Source organism: Myotis myotis, unplaced genomic scaffold (genome assembly GCF_014108235.1).
Source record: "Myotis myotis isolate mMyoMyo1 unplaced genomic scaffold, mMyoMyo1.p scaffold_m19_p_4, whole genome shotgun sequence".
NCBI classification, from domain to species: domain Eukaryota; kingdom Metazoa; phylum Chordata; class Mammalia; order Chiroptera; family Vespertilionidae; genus Myotis; species Myotis myotis.
The window spans coordinates 6228774-6246414 of NW_023416346.1; the positions used below are offsets into that span (position 1 = coordinate 6228774).

Genomic DNA, 17641 nt, shown 5'->3' on the forward strand with positions numbered 1-17641 from the left:
GCTCATAACCCGAATTTTTTTGAGCTTGCAACTCAAGGCAAAAAATTGGCCAAGAGATGGCTCGTATCTCAAAAAAACTCGTTAGTCGGGACACTCGTAAGTCAAGGCCCCACTGTACTGAGATCGGTGCGACGGTAAAGTCAGGATCCTGTTTTCATACTGAGGCCAAGCTAGGTTACATAAAAAGGACACAGGTCCGAGACAGGCCCCATGTTTAGCCAGATCTGTGAGCAGGCACCCTAGAGTGTGCTCAGGTCAGGTTTGGAACATGGATTCGCCTTGCTCGATACCCGTGGCCTGTAGCAGGGCTAAAGGCTGGTGTCCCAGGGGTTTAACCCACCCTACGGACAGACAGTTGGGCCGGGGAATGTAGGACGTCTCACTACTTCCCAGGTCCAGAGGAGCCTTCCTGGAAGGGTCCAGAGAGGCAATCTCTGACGTGGCCACGTTTTACGGACAGAGATGCTGGCGGGCGGGCGGCCACATGGGACCGGCACGGGGGCGGGGCAGGACTCACCGCTGATGCTGCCAAACTGGGAAAAGTTGCCTAGCTGAAGAAATGAGGTCCTGATGGGTCCAGAGCCACGAGGAGGGAGAGGCGGGCACCCAGAGCCGTGGAGGGACGGCCAAATGGAGTGCTCGCGCCACCCGGGTTTCAAGGCACCAAATGTTAGGTTAGGTGGCTCAGGAGGCGGTGCAAGAAATAGAGAGTCCAGTGAATCAGAAAAGAAAGGAAAGGAGAAGGTTTATTTCTGCGTCCCCGGGAGACCCACGTACCCCCAGGACAGGGCACGTGGATTCACACCAACAGGGAGGGGGGAGCTTTTTTTATACTGCGGTTGGGTGAGGGGCGGGGGCATGAGCTGAGGAATTCTCTGCCGCAGGGAATGGGCGGGGGTATTCAGAAAGAAGTCAGTATCTGTGTGGAGGTATGTGGGTTAAGGGAGAAGAAGCTGGTATCTGTGTCTGGCACATTGATCTGTGAGAAATTCCAGGGGAAGTCCATTGTCTCATCACATGTCTGCATGTATCCGATCCTGGGCTCTCTCCGACCTAACAATAACTATTGACATATCAAGTCAGAGAAGAAACACATGGGGAACATAGACAGACACACAATCAGGAAAATCAGAATATAGAGTGTACTCTTCCTATTGTTGCAAAAAGGAAATACACCTAAAACTGCATAAAGAAGAAACAAGGGAACCAGATGGTACATATACAGTGGCACCAAAGGAAACATCTGCAGTGCCCTGGCCGGGTAGCTCAGTTGATTAAAGCATTGTCCTGATACTCCAAAGATGGTGGTTTCGATGTCCAGTCAGGGCACATACAAGAATCAACCAATGAATGCATACCTATAGCCAGCCACTCACCAAGGAGAGACAGAAGCACAGTGGCAGAGAAGGAAGACACACATACATAGGAGACACACAGAGAAGAAACAGACTAATCACCCACAAGCATTATAAAGGAGACACATAAACATCCAAAGAGCACACACACACACAGTCCCATATAGATGAATTGCCCAACTAGACAGTACCAATACACACAGGTGCTAAAAAGGAAACACACAAATTGGACAGGCAGCCATAGACATAAGATGCAACCGGGTAGACATAATATACAACCAAGTGATACAACCGGGCACGTTACATAGGAAGACACATGTGGAGCTCACAGATGTATGTTTGTGGCTGAGAACATGTACAAATAGATGAGATGCTTTGGGGGTATTCACACACACACACACACACACACACACACACACACACACACACCCCTCTGTCTATCCGGGCCTACTCTGATGTCTCTCTCCTCTGATACCCCACCCCCTCAGAGCCATTACACATCTGTGCTACAGTCAGGCCTGGGAAAGAGACACCTGACATCAGAGGCCTTGGCCCAGATGGCTAAGGGGGCAGGGGGTGGGAGCTAGGCAGCTGTCTAGATTTCAAGAAAAGTCTGTAGGGTCCTTCCCAAAGAACTAGGGTACTTTGGACAAAGAAACACATACCCACATCTACCACCTCCCCCCAGCAACTTCCTACTCTAATCACTTCCCTCCCCTCCCCTCCCAGACTCTCCAACATTGCCCAGCACAGGGCCACCAGACACGTAACAAGTGCTCAATAAATGCCACTTATTAAGTGTCATATTATCATTATTATTTTATTTCTGCCAAGTGAACTCTTCTAAGAGAGGGACTAACCTTCATCCAGCTCTCTACCCCATATCTCAGCTAAGCCTCAAGGCACTGCAAATAGCAGGTGCTCAACATGTGCTGGTAGTGGGTAAACAAAGGGAAAGGGAAATCTGACTGTGCAGGGAAGCCTGCTTTGGAAGGAACAGATGTCTTTAAACTTGACCTAGGTATTGAAGCTGTGTCAGGGATAAGAATGCTTTATTTGTTCATCACAGTAGGGCCCTTTCTCAGAGTCATTTAAGAGTTTTGTTGTTTCAGGAAAGCAGACCCTCGGGTGACGTTTGGAATTCCTATTGAATCTTTTCAAAGTCAGTTTGTCAGTCCCTCCAAGCAGACCCCTGCTTTTCATTAAAACAGGTCACTAAGCAGCCTTCAGGGGAGGGAGCAGCAGAGCCCAACAATTAACAGAGTGAGCCTTCCCAGCTCTGCCACTTTGTAGCAGTGTGGCCAGGAGCAACTGCAAGCCGACAGTTTCCATTTCCCCTAGGGCGTGATCATGCCTGGGGCCATTGGTAAGGTTGAATGAATACTGGTAAATCACTTAGAACAATGCTTGACAACATAGTAATTGCTCAATAACATATTTGTGAAAGGAGTTAATGAAGGCTACTCCTGCTGGGAAAGCAGCCTCTCATGGGTTGCATTTAGGATTCTTATCTCCCCTTTCATGCAGGCCCCCCACTGAGTAACTCTTTGGTCCCTCAATTCAGCCCCAGGGCAGCAAGGCGTTTGAGTCAGTGAATAGCCCCTACACCTGGACCACCCGCATCTTTCCCTTAAGGTGTGAGATGCTCTCCAGTACAGAGCTGGCCTGGCAGCTTCCCCTCCTTGACCTCTTCATGAGGCCATGGAGAGGACACCTTTATTCTCAGTGGGGTGTCCGGTGGGAGCTGCAGGCCGACACCCTGCTTCGGGAAGAGCCTGGGGAGTTCAGAGCCTGGTTCCTGTCCTCCTATCCCCTGGCCCTGCTGGAAGAAGCAAGTTTCTTTGCAAAAGAAAATTAAACATCCTCTTTGTGAGAGGCAAGAAAACAGGACATACAAAGCATCCCACAGGGTGAACATGTCTGCATGGGTTCCCAATGCCTGGAAGCCTCTCCTCTCAGTGGAGCAATGGCTGGTGGCTGGAATCCTTGCTTTCTCACAATTGCTTACTTCTGCAGGCAACGTGTTCCCACCACCCCCACAAGACCTTTGAGCTCCCCTTGCAAGCTCTTACTTCCTCCCTGGCTCTCAGAGGCTCCAGGAGGTGTGTCTCCATGTCTCTGTATACGTCTGTCACCTGTCTACACCTCCCAGGGCCCCAGATAATTGCAGAACACACCACTGAGGAAAGAATGAAGAGAAAAGTAACAAAAGGGTGGATTCCGCAAACATGCTCCCTAACACCCACTGTGTGCCAGGCCCTGTTCTAGGTGTTTGGGAGGTAGCAGTGAACAAGAAAGAACAGAAACCCCTGTCCAGTGAAGCTCACAGTTCTAAGGAATGATGTTTCCACTTCAGGGTCTTTGCACTTGGTGTTCCCTCTGCCTGGAGTACTCTTTCTTCAAATATTGTTAGGTCTCAGCCCAGAGTCACCTCCTCAGAGAAGACTTCTCTGAAACATAACGGAAAAAAACAACTCAATTCCTCTCCATGTCTTTCACCCTACCTTATTATTCTTCATAGCTTTTTTACCACCTGATAGAGCATTAGATATTTACATATTTGATAGTATGTTTAGCCCTGGCCTGCTGCTCAGTGGTTAGAGCATGGGTTGGATTCCCGGTCAAGGGCACCTATCTCAGGTTGCAGACCCAATCCAGCCCCTAGTCAGGGCACATGTGGGGGACAACCAATTGATGTGTCTCTCATGTGGATGTTTCTTTCTATCCTCAGGTGAGGATTTTTTTAATGGTATATTTATATTTAGTACAGTTATTTTAGTAAGTAAATGTATTAGATACTAGCATATTTATGCTGTACATGTATTTTACATATACACTATACAAAATGCATAAATATATGGTATTGTGTATTTTCTTATATTTACATATAGTAGCATATTTATACTTATGTTTGATTAATAATATGTAACATATACTAGCAAATATTATGTCACTATATTTCTATATAATCACATACATATTAAATAGCATATATGTTTATATACCTAATATATATATTTCAGTACAAGCAGTCCTCAAATAACATCCTTTTGTTCAATGTTGTTTTGTTATGCCATTGATGAGGGAAAAGAAGTCAATTCTGATCGGGGCCATTATGTGGCATTCACATGTTCTCCCCATGTCTACATGGGTTTTCTCCAGGACTCCAGTGTCCTCACACATCCCAAAGATATGCAATTGTCCCAAAGTGAATTAGTGTGGATGTGTATGTGAGTGCATCCTGTAATGGAAGGGCATCCTGTCCAGGGTTCGGTCTTACCTTCCACCCTGAGCTATTGAGATAGGCTCTAACCACTATGACCCTGAACTGGAATAAGTGGGTTAGAAAATAAGTATTTTACTTGTTTTTATTAATCTTTCTTTTATTATTATTGTTAATCTTTCTCAAATGTATGCATAGCTTACATTTATTTCAATGTTTAATATTACAAGTGTTTGGGATCTTTGTTTTAGAAGTTTGATCTTTATTTTCAGGATTGATACTTTTGCTGTAGAAACTTAATTCTTGTTATATCAATTAGTTTATGGTAAAATTGGTTTTGTTCATTAGATGTCATTTCACTTAAAGTCCCAGTTTCCAAAAACATATTTACAATGTTAAGGGAGGACTTACTATACATCCTCCCTTGTCTCCGTTTCCTCATCTATAAATTGGGGATAATTACAGTAACTTGCTCATATGGTTGTTATAAGGATTAAAATGAGCTCAAGGAAAGGATTTAGCACTGCTCTGGAATCTACTTGTACAGATTACTTGATCAATTTTCAGTAATTTTGTGAACTGGTTGTTAAACACAGCTGCTATTAAAAACAAAATGATATAAACTTACAATTAAATAAATTATGTATTTTTAAAGATGATAAATACTCAAAACTCATCACTTATTTTATTACAGTTCACGATTCTCTATGCTCTTGGGGTTATTTACCCCCTATTTTAACTGTAAGATAAAAATATTACATAATGGTGCACTTCAGTGTTCCGTGACAACATATTGGTAACTTGAAATCTAGCAAGATGACAGTTGTGTAAACCATGGAAATTGGCAAATGTTTGAAATCAGGGCTTCCTCCCTCTCTCCCCTCAAATAGTTGGTTGTTAACCATTTACCAGCACAGCACTGAAAGCACTTAGAATAGTGCCTGGCACATGGTAAACTGTATAATAAATGCTTCCATTATATTTGCCTTTGCACTGGTGGGGATGTATAGGGGTTTTTTTGTTTTTTGTTTTTTGTTTTTTTGTGGGTCGGAGTTAAGAATGTTTGAAGAACACAGAATTACACAAGGCTAGTGTGTAGTTATGCCCTAGGCCTGTAACCTCTTTATGGAAAGGTTTTAAGCCAGTCCTGTCCATTATTTTTGTGCATCTAGATTAACACACCTTTGAAATATCAGCAGTAATACCCTCCAAAGGGGGCATAACCATCAGAGAAGACATAACCTTAACTAGCCTGTAATCCAATCCCTGCCTTGCTGTCTCCAATTTTCCATGTATGCTTTCTCCTTAATTTCAAATGCATAAAGGAAGCTGCAAAACTGTTATCCTCGCCGAAACCGGTTTGGCTCAGTGGATAGAGCGTCGGCCTGTGGACTGAAGGGTCCCAGGTTCGATTCCGGTCAAGGGCATGTACCTGGGTTGCGGGCACATCCCCAGTGGGGGGTGTGCAGGAGGCAGCTGATCGATGTTTCTCTCTCATCGATGTTTCTAACTCTCTATCTCTCTCCCTTCCTCTCTGTAAAAAATCAATAAAATATATTTAAAAAAAAAAAAAAAAAAAAAAAAAAAACTGTTATCCTCAGGAACATTTGAGATCTTGCTCCCCCAGCATATGTTGTCAGTTTGGCTCAAATAAACTCTTATAAAATCCTCCACAGGTGGAGACGTTTCTTCTGTGAATAGGTATTTATTCTTCCCAATAACTCTGTGAAATCGGTAGTACTTATTTCCCCATTTCACGGGTGGAGAAACTGAAGTTCTAAAATGGGCAGCATCACGTTGAGGAAGTGAAATGCAAAACTGCTGCGGAGCTAATGCACTTTAACCCACATTCCCTCCTCCCCCGCCTACCTCCCAGCCTAATTTCACTTCGCAGCATTTTGGGAAATGTAGTCCACGCACCGCCCACTGAGAAGGAAGGAGCGAGGAGAAAATCGATCTTAGCCTTGGGACAAAAGAACAAAGGCAGTTTACACGTCAGCTCGCATGCGCGAGTTCAGCAGATTTGGTCATGCCCTTTGCATGCTGGGAACCGCAGTTCTCCCGTCCAGCTACGTAGACACAAGGTGACGGGACACGCGCTGTAAGTTCGGGTTGGTCCGGACCTCCCGGGAGCCTCCGCATTCCACGATGACAGGATTGCCCCGCTGCAGTAGCCCGCATGCGTGCGCGATTGGCTTTCAGAGCAACTAAGAACAGAAACTGAAGCGCTACGATTTCTCACCGGTTTGAGTCGGGCTGCTGGCGGACCGGACTCTCGTGTCCCGCTCCTCCCCACTTCGAAAGCTACAGTAGTAGGCCCTGGGGCACGGAGGACAGTTGAGGCACGACTGCATCGTCCCGCCAGCGAGGGAAGGAGAGAAGTTCGCCCTCGTCGCTGCAGCTAGTAGTCTGGCCGGCTGACACCCGGGAGGCTGCAGACCCAGGGTTGGTGAGTAGAAGGGGACTACGATCGCGGGGTGGGCTGGGGTAGTCAGGGGTCCAGAGATCAGCGGATCCGCCTTGAGGGGGATCTGAAGGCCCCAGTAGGCACATGGTCTTTGAGTTAATATAGAGGAGGGAACGGTGGTGTGACCAGAGGGCTGTTCATTGGGGCAGGTATGAGTGTACGGAGCTCTGGTGGGGATATGATGGGGGAAATCAATAGGGGCTAATGGTCGACACGTTCATGGGGGCCAATAGGGGTGTGCTCATTGATTAATGAGGAGGTGCTAGAGTGAGCAACTAGAAGATAATGGAAGGCAAATGGGGATGTGATACCTAAGGCAGCGGTTCTCAACCTGTGGGTCGCGACCCCTTTGGGGATCCAACGACCCTTTCACAGGGGTCGCCTACGACCATCGGAAAACACATATATAATTATATATTGTTTTGTGATTAACCACTATGCTTTAATTATGTTCAATTTGTAACAATGAAAATACATCCTGCATATCAGATAACAGTAGCAACATTACAGTTATAAAGTAGCAACGAAAGCCAAAACCGGTTTGGCTCAGTGGATAGAGCGTCGGCCTGCGGACTGAAAGGTCCCAGGTTCGATTCCGGTCAAGGGCATGTACCTGGGTTGCGGGCACATCCCCAGTAGGAGATGTGCAGGAGGCACCTAATCGATGTTTCTAACTCTCTATCTCTCTCCCTTCCTCTCTGTAAAAAATCAATAAAATATATTTTAAAAAAATAAAGTAGCAACGAAAATAATTTTATGGGTGGGGGTCACCACAACATGAGGAACTGTATTAAAGGGTCGTGGCATTTAGGAAGGTTAAGAACCACTGCCCTAAGGGATTGATGCTTAATGAAGAGTGGTGGGGCATAGTAATTGAAAAGATAATGGTGAGGCTGTGCAGGGAATAATAGAGCCCAGTGGGGGTCATGATCAAGGAACTAAAGGAAGCAGTGGTCAAGAAGAGGAAATGAGAGACGAACAGGTGTTGTAGTCAAAGGCTTTTAATGGGTGATCATGGCATGATCATTGAGGAATTAATGGTAATTGAGCAAAGAAAGGGTAATAGTAAGGTGTTGGGAGGTGATCATCAAGTCATTATTGGGGGGGCAAAATGTGCAGTGAGGGGAGAATGGGAAACTGATCATCCAGGATTAACATGAGTGTGTGGTAATGAAGGAATTACAAGCTACCAATGGTGTGATCTATGAGAGATCAATTGGAGGGCTGAATTAATGGGGGCTGATAAATCATAACAATTGAGAACTTAATGGGAACTAATAGGCCATGATCCCCCAGGCATCAATGGGTGTTGATAATGATGCAGTAATAAAGGAATTACTGGGGACCTAATCATTTCAGGGATTAATAAAGAGTTTGGTAGGGAGAGAGCTATTAAGGAGGTGGGGAGTACAATGATGTAGTATTAATATAAGGGTTATGAAAGCAAGGGATTAATGAGGGGCTAACAGGGCTATATTAATCTAGGGGCAATGAGGACATCTGGGGAGACAGTGATGTGTTAATGGGGATAAGGTGGGCAGAGAAGGGTTGATAGTCTCGGGTGTAATATGTGGAGTGTGGGTAACAAGAGTGGAGGTTGACAGGATCAGTAATGATTCATCTATGAGATAAGTTTGGGTTTTGGGGGATCTGTGTGGTGAGTGGTGGAGCCTAGGTTCAGTCTGGAGTTGTTCAGGCTCTGTGAGGTCAGTGGGATCGGTGACTGGGTTCCAGTCTTCTGATCTGCTGAGTGAGCTATCACATGGGTCAGATGAGCCCAGTGTGGTTTCACTGACCTACAGACACAGGTGGTGGTCCACTCACCCAGTTACTGATACAGGATGGCATCAACTTACTGTTGGCAGGTCCCTGGGCAAACAGTGTACGAGATGGGACGGACGTCGAAGGACAAGCGGGATGTCTACTACCGCCTGGCCAAGGAAAATGGCTGGCGTGCCCGCAGTGCCTTCAAGCTGCTACAACTCAATGAGGAATTCCAACTCTTCCAAGGTCCCCACCTGGCAGGAGAATCACTGGGGGATGGGGCAGGCACAGGGAACAGACAAATGAACTAGGTCTGCCGAGCGATCTGTGGTGGGTGGGCTAACTTGAAGGGTCTGTGAGGCAGGGGCCAAACAGGAAGGTGTGCAGATACTCAAGAAATCACGCCGAGACCGGTTTGGCTCAGTGGATAGAGCGTCGGCCTGCGGACTGAAGGGTCCCGGGTTTGATTCCGGTCGGGGGCATGTGCCTGGGTTGCGGGCATATCCCCAGTGGGGGATGTGCGGGAGGCAGCTGGTCGATGTTTCTCTCTCATCGATGTTTCTAACTCTCTATCTCTCTCCCTTCCTCTCTGTGAAAAATCAATAAAATATATCTTAAAAAAAAAAAAAGAAAGAAATCTTGGGTCCTGGGCAGAAGAGAGATGTGGGAGCTCCCAAGGGGAGAGGGATGAATTTTGCAGGGTCCCGGGTTGGAGCAGTAGGTGCATCTGACACTACACCTTCCTGTGTGCTCAGGTGTGACACGGGCAGTTGACCTGTGTGCAGCCCCGGGCAGCTGGAGCCAGGTGCTGAGCCAGAAGATTGGGTGAGTGTGGAGTCCCAGATGGGGGGTTCCTGGAGGGCAGGCTAGGTGGGGGGCGGGCCAGGAGTGAAAACTGGGCTGACATGGGTCGTGTTGTCCACAGGAGTCCACAGGGGTCCGGCCATGTGGTGGCTGTGGACCTTCAAGCTATGGCTCCACTACCAGGTGTGTTACAGATCCAGGGGGACATCACCCAGGTAAGAGCATGGCTGAGGGTGTGGGAGGTGTTTCCTGGGTGAAGATCCTCTCACCTGGGGCCTACAGAAAGTGGAAGAGACAGAGAAACAGACTGAGAGAGACAGAAATAAAGTAACCGAGAGAACCAGAGAGAGTGTGACAGGGAAGCAGAGAAACAGAGCCAGCAGGCTGTCATCCCAGAGAGCTGGCAAAAAATTATGGGACTGGGTCCTCAGAGACAGAGTGTGGTCTTAGACAGGCAAAGCATGAGCATTTGTCTGACTCTGGGCCTGTGGGCCAGGGCCATGGACAGGTGGGGTCAGATGGCCACAGCGTGCGGGGACCTTGGGGCTACTCATCTGCCCTCTCTTTCATAGCTGTCCACTGCCAAGGAGATCATCCGGCACTTTGAGGGCTGCCCCGCGGACCTAGTGGTGTGTGACGGGGCTCCCGATGGTAAACAAGGGTTGGGAGACCAGGTTGGGGGGGGGGGGTCCCATGTGTGTCTTTCTGTATTTCCCATTTTGTTGGCTTTTTTCCCCAAGTCAACTCCCTGCCTCTCTCCTCCTCTGTCAGCTGTTTCCTACATCTGGCAACTTCTCCCAACATCTGGATAGGGAAGGTTTCACTGAAGTTATGGCAAAGACCTAAAGGTGCTCTGTGCCTCCATCTTCTCCCTCCTCACACTCTACCACTTCAGTTTTGTCTGTTGTCCACAGTTCCCTCCTTTCATATCTTGTCTCTCTTCTCTCTGCAGCTCTCCAATCTACCTTCCTGCCCATTCATTCTTGTCATTCAGTCAATCATCCATTCAACACACACTTACTGAGCATCTATTGTGTGTCGGGCACTGTTCTACATTTTGGGAAAACATTTGTGAATAAAAGTGCACTAAGCTCTGACCTCATAGAACTGGTGTTCTAGTGGGAACAGATAGAAAAGAAACATGATTGAGCTCTGTGGCATATCAAAAGGTGATAGGCACCATGGGGAAATCAATGAAAAGGGGGAACGGGAGTACCTATTGGAATATTAAATAAAGTGGATAGGGAAGGTTTCACTGAAGTTATGGCAAAGACCTAAAGGTGAGAGAGTGGGCCAGAGGCATGCCTGGAGAAAGAACAATCCAGGCAAAAGGACCAAGCTGTACAAAGGCCCTGGGGTGAGAGGGTGCTTGGTGTGTGTGAACACCAGTGTGGTTGGATCAGAGTGAGGAGAGTGGCAGGAGGTGAGGTCATGAGGTGACAAGAGGACAGATCCTTGTGTGGATCCTTAGGGGCCACAGTAAGAACTTTGACTTTTTCACTGAGATGAGAACTCAGAGAAAACCATGAGAGGGTTATGAGCAGTGGAGGGCCATGCCTGACGCTGGGTTGTGACGGGATTCCTCTGGCTGCTGTGAGCAGTGTGAGGGGCGAGGATGTAAGCCAAAGGGCCTGGGGAGGAGGAGGCCATTGCAATAGTCCAGGTGAGTGATGACAGCAGTGATGAGAAGAGGGTCAGTTCAGGAGATCTTTTGAAAGTAGGGCCGACAGGATTTACAAATGGCTTGAATATGAGTGTGAGGAGAGAATGGAGCTTGTCAAAGGTAACTAAGGTTTTTGGTCTGAACAACTGGCAGGATCAGATGAGACAAGGGAAGATGGTGAGAGAAAGAGGTTTGGGTAGGAAGGGCAAGAGTTTGGTTTTGGACAGCTCAAGTCTGAGATGTCAACTCTGATCTGAGTCTGGCATTTAAGAATCTGAACTGGAGGTTAAAAAATGATGATAAAAATGCCGATAAGGTTGTTTTGAGAACTAAAATGAGCTCCTAGGGGTTAGGAGCTCAAAATGTGCATCTAGTTGAAAAATATTAATTTGCATGCAGAACCTTAGCAATAAGAGAGCCTGGGAAATGTTTTTAGCCTTCTAACCTCTCTGGGACAAGAAGATAGCTAGAACTGGATGCCCCCTGCCCCTAATGCCGTTCCTCTTGCCGCAGTAACTGGCCTCCATGATGTTGATGAGTATATGCAGGCCCAGCTTCTCCTAGCCGTGAGTAACCCTGGCTGCCCTTGCCTCCGTTTGGCCCCCTCCTGGCTATCTCTACCTCAGCCTTAGCTATCTGTCCTGTCCACAGGCTCTGAACATTGCTACACATGTCTTGAAGCCAGGGGGCTGCTTTGTAGCCAAGGTAAGCCTTGGGAAACCTAGTGGGGGACAGAGATGGGTCCCTGAGGGTCGCCCTCATGCTTCCATCTCTGCCTCTCCACCCTGCAGATCTTCCGAGGCCGGGATGTGACACTGCTCTACAGTCAGCTGCGTGTCTTCTTTTCCAACGTGCTCTGTGCCAAGCCTAGGAGCAGCCGGAACTCCAGCATCGGTCAGTGGGGCGGAAGGGCTGGGCAGTCAATGCCACCTCAGGGACATGTCCTGCCCCGAGGTGGAGATGACAGTCGCCCCTCACTCTACTTTTCACCCACAGAGGCCTTCGCTGTCTGTCAGGGTTATGACCCCCCTGAGGGCTTCCTGCCAGACCTGACCAAACCCCTGCTGGACCACTCTTACGGTGAGAGCCAGAGCCTTGTGCTAGTCCCTGGGGAGACTGTCCCCTTTGGAATTTATGTCTCAGGAGGACTCTCAGCCTCACCCCCTGGTAGAGACTCTGTCCCTAATGGGAATTCTGTCACTAGAGCAGTGATGGCGAACCTATGGCACGCGTGTCAGAGGTGACACGCAAACTCATTTTTTTGGTTGATTTTTCTTAGTTAAATGGCATTTAAATATATAAAATAAATATCAAAAATATGTCTTTGTTTTACTATGGTTGCAAAGATCAAAAAATTTCTATATGTGACACGGCACCAGAGTTAAGTTAGGGTTTTTCAAAATGCTGACACGCCGAGCTCAAAAGGTGCGCCATCACTGGCCTAGAGACTCAGCCCCACCCTCTGGTGGAAATCCCCACCACCACCACCATATGGATATTATATCCCAGGAGGATCTTCAGCCCAGTCCTCTAGCGATAACTGGGAATAACTACTCTTGGACCTGGTGAAATTCTGTCCCAGGAAGGTCTGAGCTCTGCCCCAGCTGAGACACCCACCTAAGGAGATTATAGCCTAGGAAGATTCAGTCACATCCCCATGTGGAAACCCTATGAGGTTCCACATGGAATTTTGCCCCATGAGGTTCTTACGCCTGGCTATTTTTTTAGAGAGAGGCAGGGAGAGGGATACAGATATAGAAACATCGATGAGAGAGAAATATCGATTGGCTGCCTCCTGCTCGCCGCCTACTGGGGACTGTGCCTGCAACCCAGGCATGTGCCCTGACCAGGAATCGAACCATGACCTCCTGGTTCATGGTTGATGCTCAACCACTGAGCCACACCAGCTGGGCTCACCTAGCTCTTTGTGGGAAAGGGCACAGAGCCTACTCATGTAGCAAGCATGATTGAGTGAGACAAGGTTCAGGCTGTATATGATAGAAAGGCAGATAGACATAAAAGTGCAGTGTGAAAAAAAGCAGTGGGGCTGATATTTTAGAGAGGTGATCATGGAGGTCCTCCCTGAGAAAGTGATCTGAACCAAATAAAGGATTTCCGGTGGAGGAGGGTGAGAGTAGCTGGTGGATAAATGGGGAGGCCTCGGTACCCATGCTGCAGCCCAATTCATAACTGATCCCAGGCATCCCAGCCTTGTCCTTGTCCTTGTCCTGTCTTATTTCTCCCTGCTTGTCAGATCCAGATCTCAACCAATTAGATGGACCCACCCGCATCATTGTTCCATTTGTGGCCTGTGGGGACCTGAGCTCCTATGATTCGGACCGCAGTTACCCACTGGACGTGAGTGCCCAACTGACAGTAGGCAGATGGAGGGGGGTGCTCTCCTAGGTTCCCAGATCCTCACCATCTTCCCGCTATGTGTCCCTGCAGCTCGAGGATGGCTCGGAGTACAAGTACATGCCGCCCACGCAGCCCCCCATCTCGCCGCCATACCAGGAAGCCTGCATGTTGAAGAAGAAGGGGCGGCTGGCTAAGGAGATCCGCTCCCAGGACTGCCCCATCAGCACAGTGAACACATTGCTCCAGCCCCTGGCTGCCCCACAGCGCCACACCCTGATGGCCTCTGAGGTCTGGAAACATGGCCCAGGCCACTGCTGTGCCCTTTCTCTGTGTCCATAGTGACCCTTCCCAGTACTCCTCTTTCTGCCCCCAAATCATGTGGCTTCTGGGGTCAAAATTCTCTTCCCTGCCTCCCAATAGCTGTAAAATTCAATGGGTAAAACCAACTACAATGAATGGAAAAGCTTAGCCAAACATCTGAGACTCTTTTCTTTTTCTTGAGTAGGTGGAAGACAGTGGAATGAATTGTTCAGCTTAACACATCAAGGTAAATCTGCCTTTTTATCTAAGAGTTTGAGTAAAGGACACCTTTAAGAAAAAGATCAGCCAAAACCGGTTTGGCTCAGTGGATAGAGCGTCGGCCTGCGGACTGAAAGGTCCCAGGTTCGATTCTGGTCAAGGGCATGTACCTTGGTTGCGGGCACATCCCCAGTGGGAGATGTGCAGGAGGCAGCTGATCGATGTTTCTCTCTCATCGATGTTTCTAACCCTCTATCCCTCTCCCTTCCTCTCTGTGAAAAATCGATAAAATATATTAAAAAAATAAAATAAAATATAAAAAAAGAAAAAGATCAGTAAAATTTCACCTTTGATAATTTTTACATCAACTGATATTTCATTCAGCAAACCTTTACTAAGCATCTGAAATTGTATGTCAGGAACTGCTTTAAGCATTTTACATATTACATATTGAGGCATTCGGTAAACATTAAACCTGTACTGTGTGCTGGGCATTGTTCTAGGTTTGGAGGTAGAGTGGGGAAAACAGGGAAATACCATCGCCCTGGTAGAGATTCTAGATTGGGGAAGAGGTAATAAATAAAATGGTCTGAATACAGGAGTTGCCCTCCACACACACACACACACACACACATAAATACACACTTATAGCTTGCATTTCACTATGTATTTATATAGCCTGCATTGTAATATAATGTGTTTTATATAGACATCTATAATAATAAAAGCGTAATATGCTAATTAAACCAGACGTCCTTCCAGACGATCTTCCAGACGAAGCCGGGCTGCGAGGGAAGCCCGAGTCCTGGGTGCCTGCTGGCAGCCAGAGGGAAGCCTGGGACCCAGGTGCCAAAGGGAAGCCGATGCCAGCAGCCGGGAGAAAGAAGGCTTACTCTTTTTTAAAAAATATATATATATTTTATTGATTTTTTTACAGGGAGAAAGGAGAGGGATAGAGAGTTTGAAACATCGATGAGAGAGAAACATCGATCAGCTGCCTCCTGCACACCCCCTCCTGGGGATGTGCCCACAACCAAGGTGCATGCCCTTGACCGGAATCGAACCTTCAGTCCACAGGCTGATGCTCTATCCACTGAACCAAACTGGTTAGGGCAAGAAGGCTTACTCTTGCATGAATTTTGTGCTTCGGGCCTCTAGTATTTTATATATAATGTGTAAAAGTAATATTGGCCCGGTCGATGTTGCTCAGTGGTTGAACATTGGTCCCTAAACCAGGAGGTCACAATTAGATTCCCAGTCAGGGCACATGCCCAAATTTTGGGCTACATCCCCAGTAGGGGGCATGCAGGAGGAAGCCGATCAATGAGTCTCTCCCATCATTGATGTTTCTCTCTCTCTCTCTCCCTCTCCCTTCCTCTCTGAAATCAATTATATATATGGATATGAAAAAAGTTAAAATAAATCAAGGTAAATAGAATCAGGAATTCTGGGGGTGGCAGTGTGCACTTTCTAAAAGTGTTGGCATGGAAGGCCTCACTGCGGTAACGTTTGAGTGGAGACCTGAAGGAGAGGAGGGATGGAATCCATGTATCTATCTAGGGAGAGCATTCCAGGGAGAGGAAATAGCAAATGCAATGGCCCTGAGGCGGAACTGTGCCTGGTGTGCAAGGGAGCAGTGAGGGGCCAGTTTACCTGTAACAAAGTGGGCCAAACCTGTCAGTGCCAGAGTTTCTCATCCTGAGGCCCTCAAGTTCAGGGACATCCCTTTCTGACAATGGCTTATAAATAAGTACTGAAATTTCCTAGCTGGCACTATTTATAGTACCCCCGGACTAGAAACAGTGCAAACATCCATCAACTGAAGAATGGGTCGTTAGCCCGGCTGGGTGTGGCTCAGCAATTGAGCATCGACTCAGGAACCAAAAGGTCACTGGTTTGATTCCCAGTCAAGGCATATGCCTGAGTTGCAGGCTCCATCCCCAGTAGGGGCCATGCAGAAGGCAGCCAATCAATGATTCTCTCTCTCTCTCTTCTCTCTCTCTGAAATAAATTAAAATAAAAAGAATGGTTTATTAAATCATGGTTTATTCATGGCAGAGCAATATCGGTAATGAGAATGAACATCCTACAATTATATGAAATAAGACCCTACTATTACTCATTAAATGGAACATATATATGTTTTATGCATTTTTCTGTATGTCACTGTTTATAATAAAAGTAGGGAGTAGCCCTGGCTGGTTTGGCTCAGTGGATAGAGCATCAGCCTGCAGACCGAAGGCTCCCAGGTTTGATTCCCATCAAGGGCACATGCCTGGGTTGTGGGCCAGTAGGGGGCATGCAAGAGGCAGCCAATCAATGATTCTCTCTCATTGATATTTCTGTCTCTTCCTCTCCCTTCCTCTCTGAAATTAATAAAAACATATTTTAAAAAATAAAAGTAGGGAGGAAACTTGACAAAAAAATGTTAGTAGCCAGGTAAACAATGATTAAGTAGAAGAAAGTAGGGAAATGCATTTTTTGTTTAAAACTTTTTCTTTAACCTTTTAATAGCTGGCAGTCTGTGACAACTTGGAAGCTGTTTGCTGTCAGGAGAACCAGAACTTGTGTTCATGAACTTGTTTTTCAAATATCTCGTCACTGGGTTCTGAACACAAGCTTCGAGTGGGAATCTGCAATGACCACCATGAACACAGCCAGGAATGAAACATCATGGAAAGTTCGTTTGAACCACAGAAGGGGTTCTTGACTGAAATCTTGCCTGTTCTCTGAATCTTCCCAGCGGTATCAATGAATATGATGGAGGAAAATAGTACATCTTTATTTTCACTAATATAACTAAAATTTAGTTTTATTCCCAAATATGAATTTCTAGCAGTAAATCATGGTTATAAAAGCAGTGCCTGTGACTTTCCTGACAAACCAAATCAAATCAGTTCATTTTTATAGTAGGGTTTATGGGCATCATGAAATATTGTTCACGTTTGTCACTAATTGGAATCATGGGATATCTTATAATTTGATTTACTAATAAAAATGCCATATATTATTACATCCCAATGTTGTTTCATTTTAATATAGATGGCAGCCCTGGCCGGTGTGGTACAGTGATTAGCATTGACCCGAGCACCACAGGGGCATATATCTGAGTTGTAGGTTCACTCCCCACCCCCAGTTGGGGTGCGTGTGGGAGGCAGCCAGTTGATGTTTCTCTCTTACATTGATGTTTCTCCCACTCTGAAAAGCAATGGAAAAAATATCCTCAGGTAAGGACAAAAAAAAATTAATATGGATGGTCATAATTTTTCCAGTTTCATTGAGATATAATTGACATGAATTTAAAGTGTGCAACATAATGATTTGATATGTATGCATATTGTGAAATGTTCGCCACATAGTTTATTGTGAAATGTCACCTCACATAGTTAATTTTTTTTTCCTCTGATGGGTATTTTTAAGATCTCTCTTGGCAACTTTCAAATGCACAATGCCATATTATTTTTTTAATTTCTTTTTTTATTTCAAAG

The 17641-nt window shown here is 46.5% G+C and overlaps 1 protein-coding gene across 3 annotated transcripts; it reads left to right on the forward strand.

Annotated features, from left to right (window-relative positions):
- The first annotated feature begins 6585 nt into the window (after positions 1–6585).
- FTSJ1 (FtsJ RNA 2'-O-methyltransferase 1) lies at positions 6586–17168 on the forward strand. 3 transcript variants are annotated; one of them, XM_036305582.1, is made up of 13 exons: positions 6586–7027; positions 8911–9055; positions 9565–9634; positions 9735–9828; positions 10186–10264; positions 11790–11842; positions 11928–11981; positions 12068–12170; positions 12273–12356; positions 13537–13634; positions 13725–13922; positions 14140–14181; positions 16668–17168. In XM_036305582.1, the coding sequence occupies exons 2-12, from the start codon at positions 8935–8937 to the stop codon at positions 14170–14172; spliced, it is 987 nt and encodes a 328-aa protein (XP_036161475.1). In that variant the 5' UTR covers positions 6586–7027; positions 8911–8934; the 3' UTR covers positions 14173–14181; positions 16668–17168. The 3 variants fall into 3 exon arrangements, with proteins under 3 accessions (XP_036161475.1, XP_036161474.1, XP_036161476.1); XM_036305581.1 differs by having other exon boundaries at positions 6589–7027; positions 13531–13634; XM_036305583.1 differs by lacking the exon at positions 8911–9055 and having other exon boundaries at positions 6589–7027; positions 13531–13634.
- Positions 17169–17641: the final 473 nt, after the last annotated feature.

What these genes read in the sequence shown, in the direction of transcription:
- FTSJ1 (XM_036305581.1), top strand. Translation starts at nt 8,935, where the DNA reads ATGGGACGGACGTCGAAGGACAAGCGGGATGTCTACTACCGCCTGGCC. An exon ending in GTGCTGAGCCAGAAGATTGG is followed by an intron (nt 9,635 to 9,734) that starts GTGAGTGTGGAG and finishes TGTTGTCCACAG; the next exon opens with GAGTCCACAGGGGTCCGGCC. An exon ending in CCTGCTGGACCACTCTTACG is followed by an intron (nt 12,357 to 13,530) that starts GTGAGAGCCAGA and finishes CCTGCTTGTCAG; the next exon opens with ATCCAGATCTCAACCAATTA.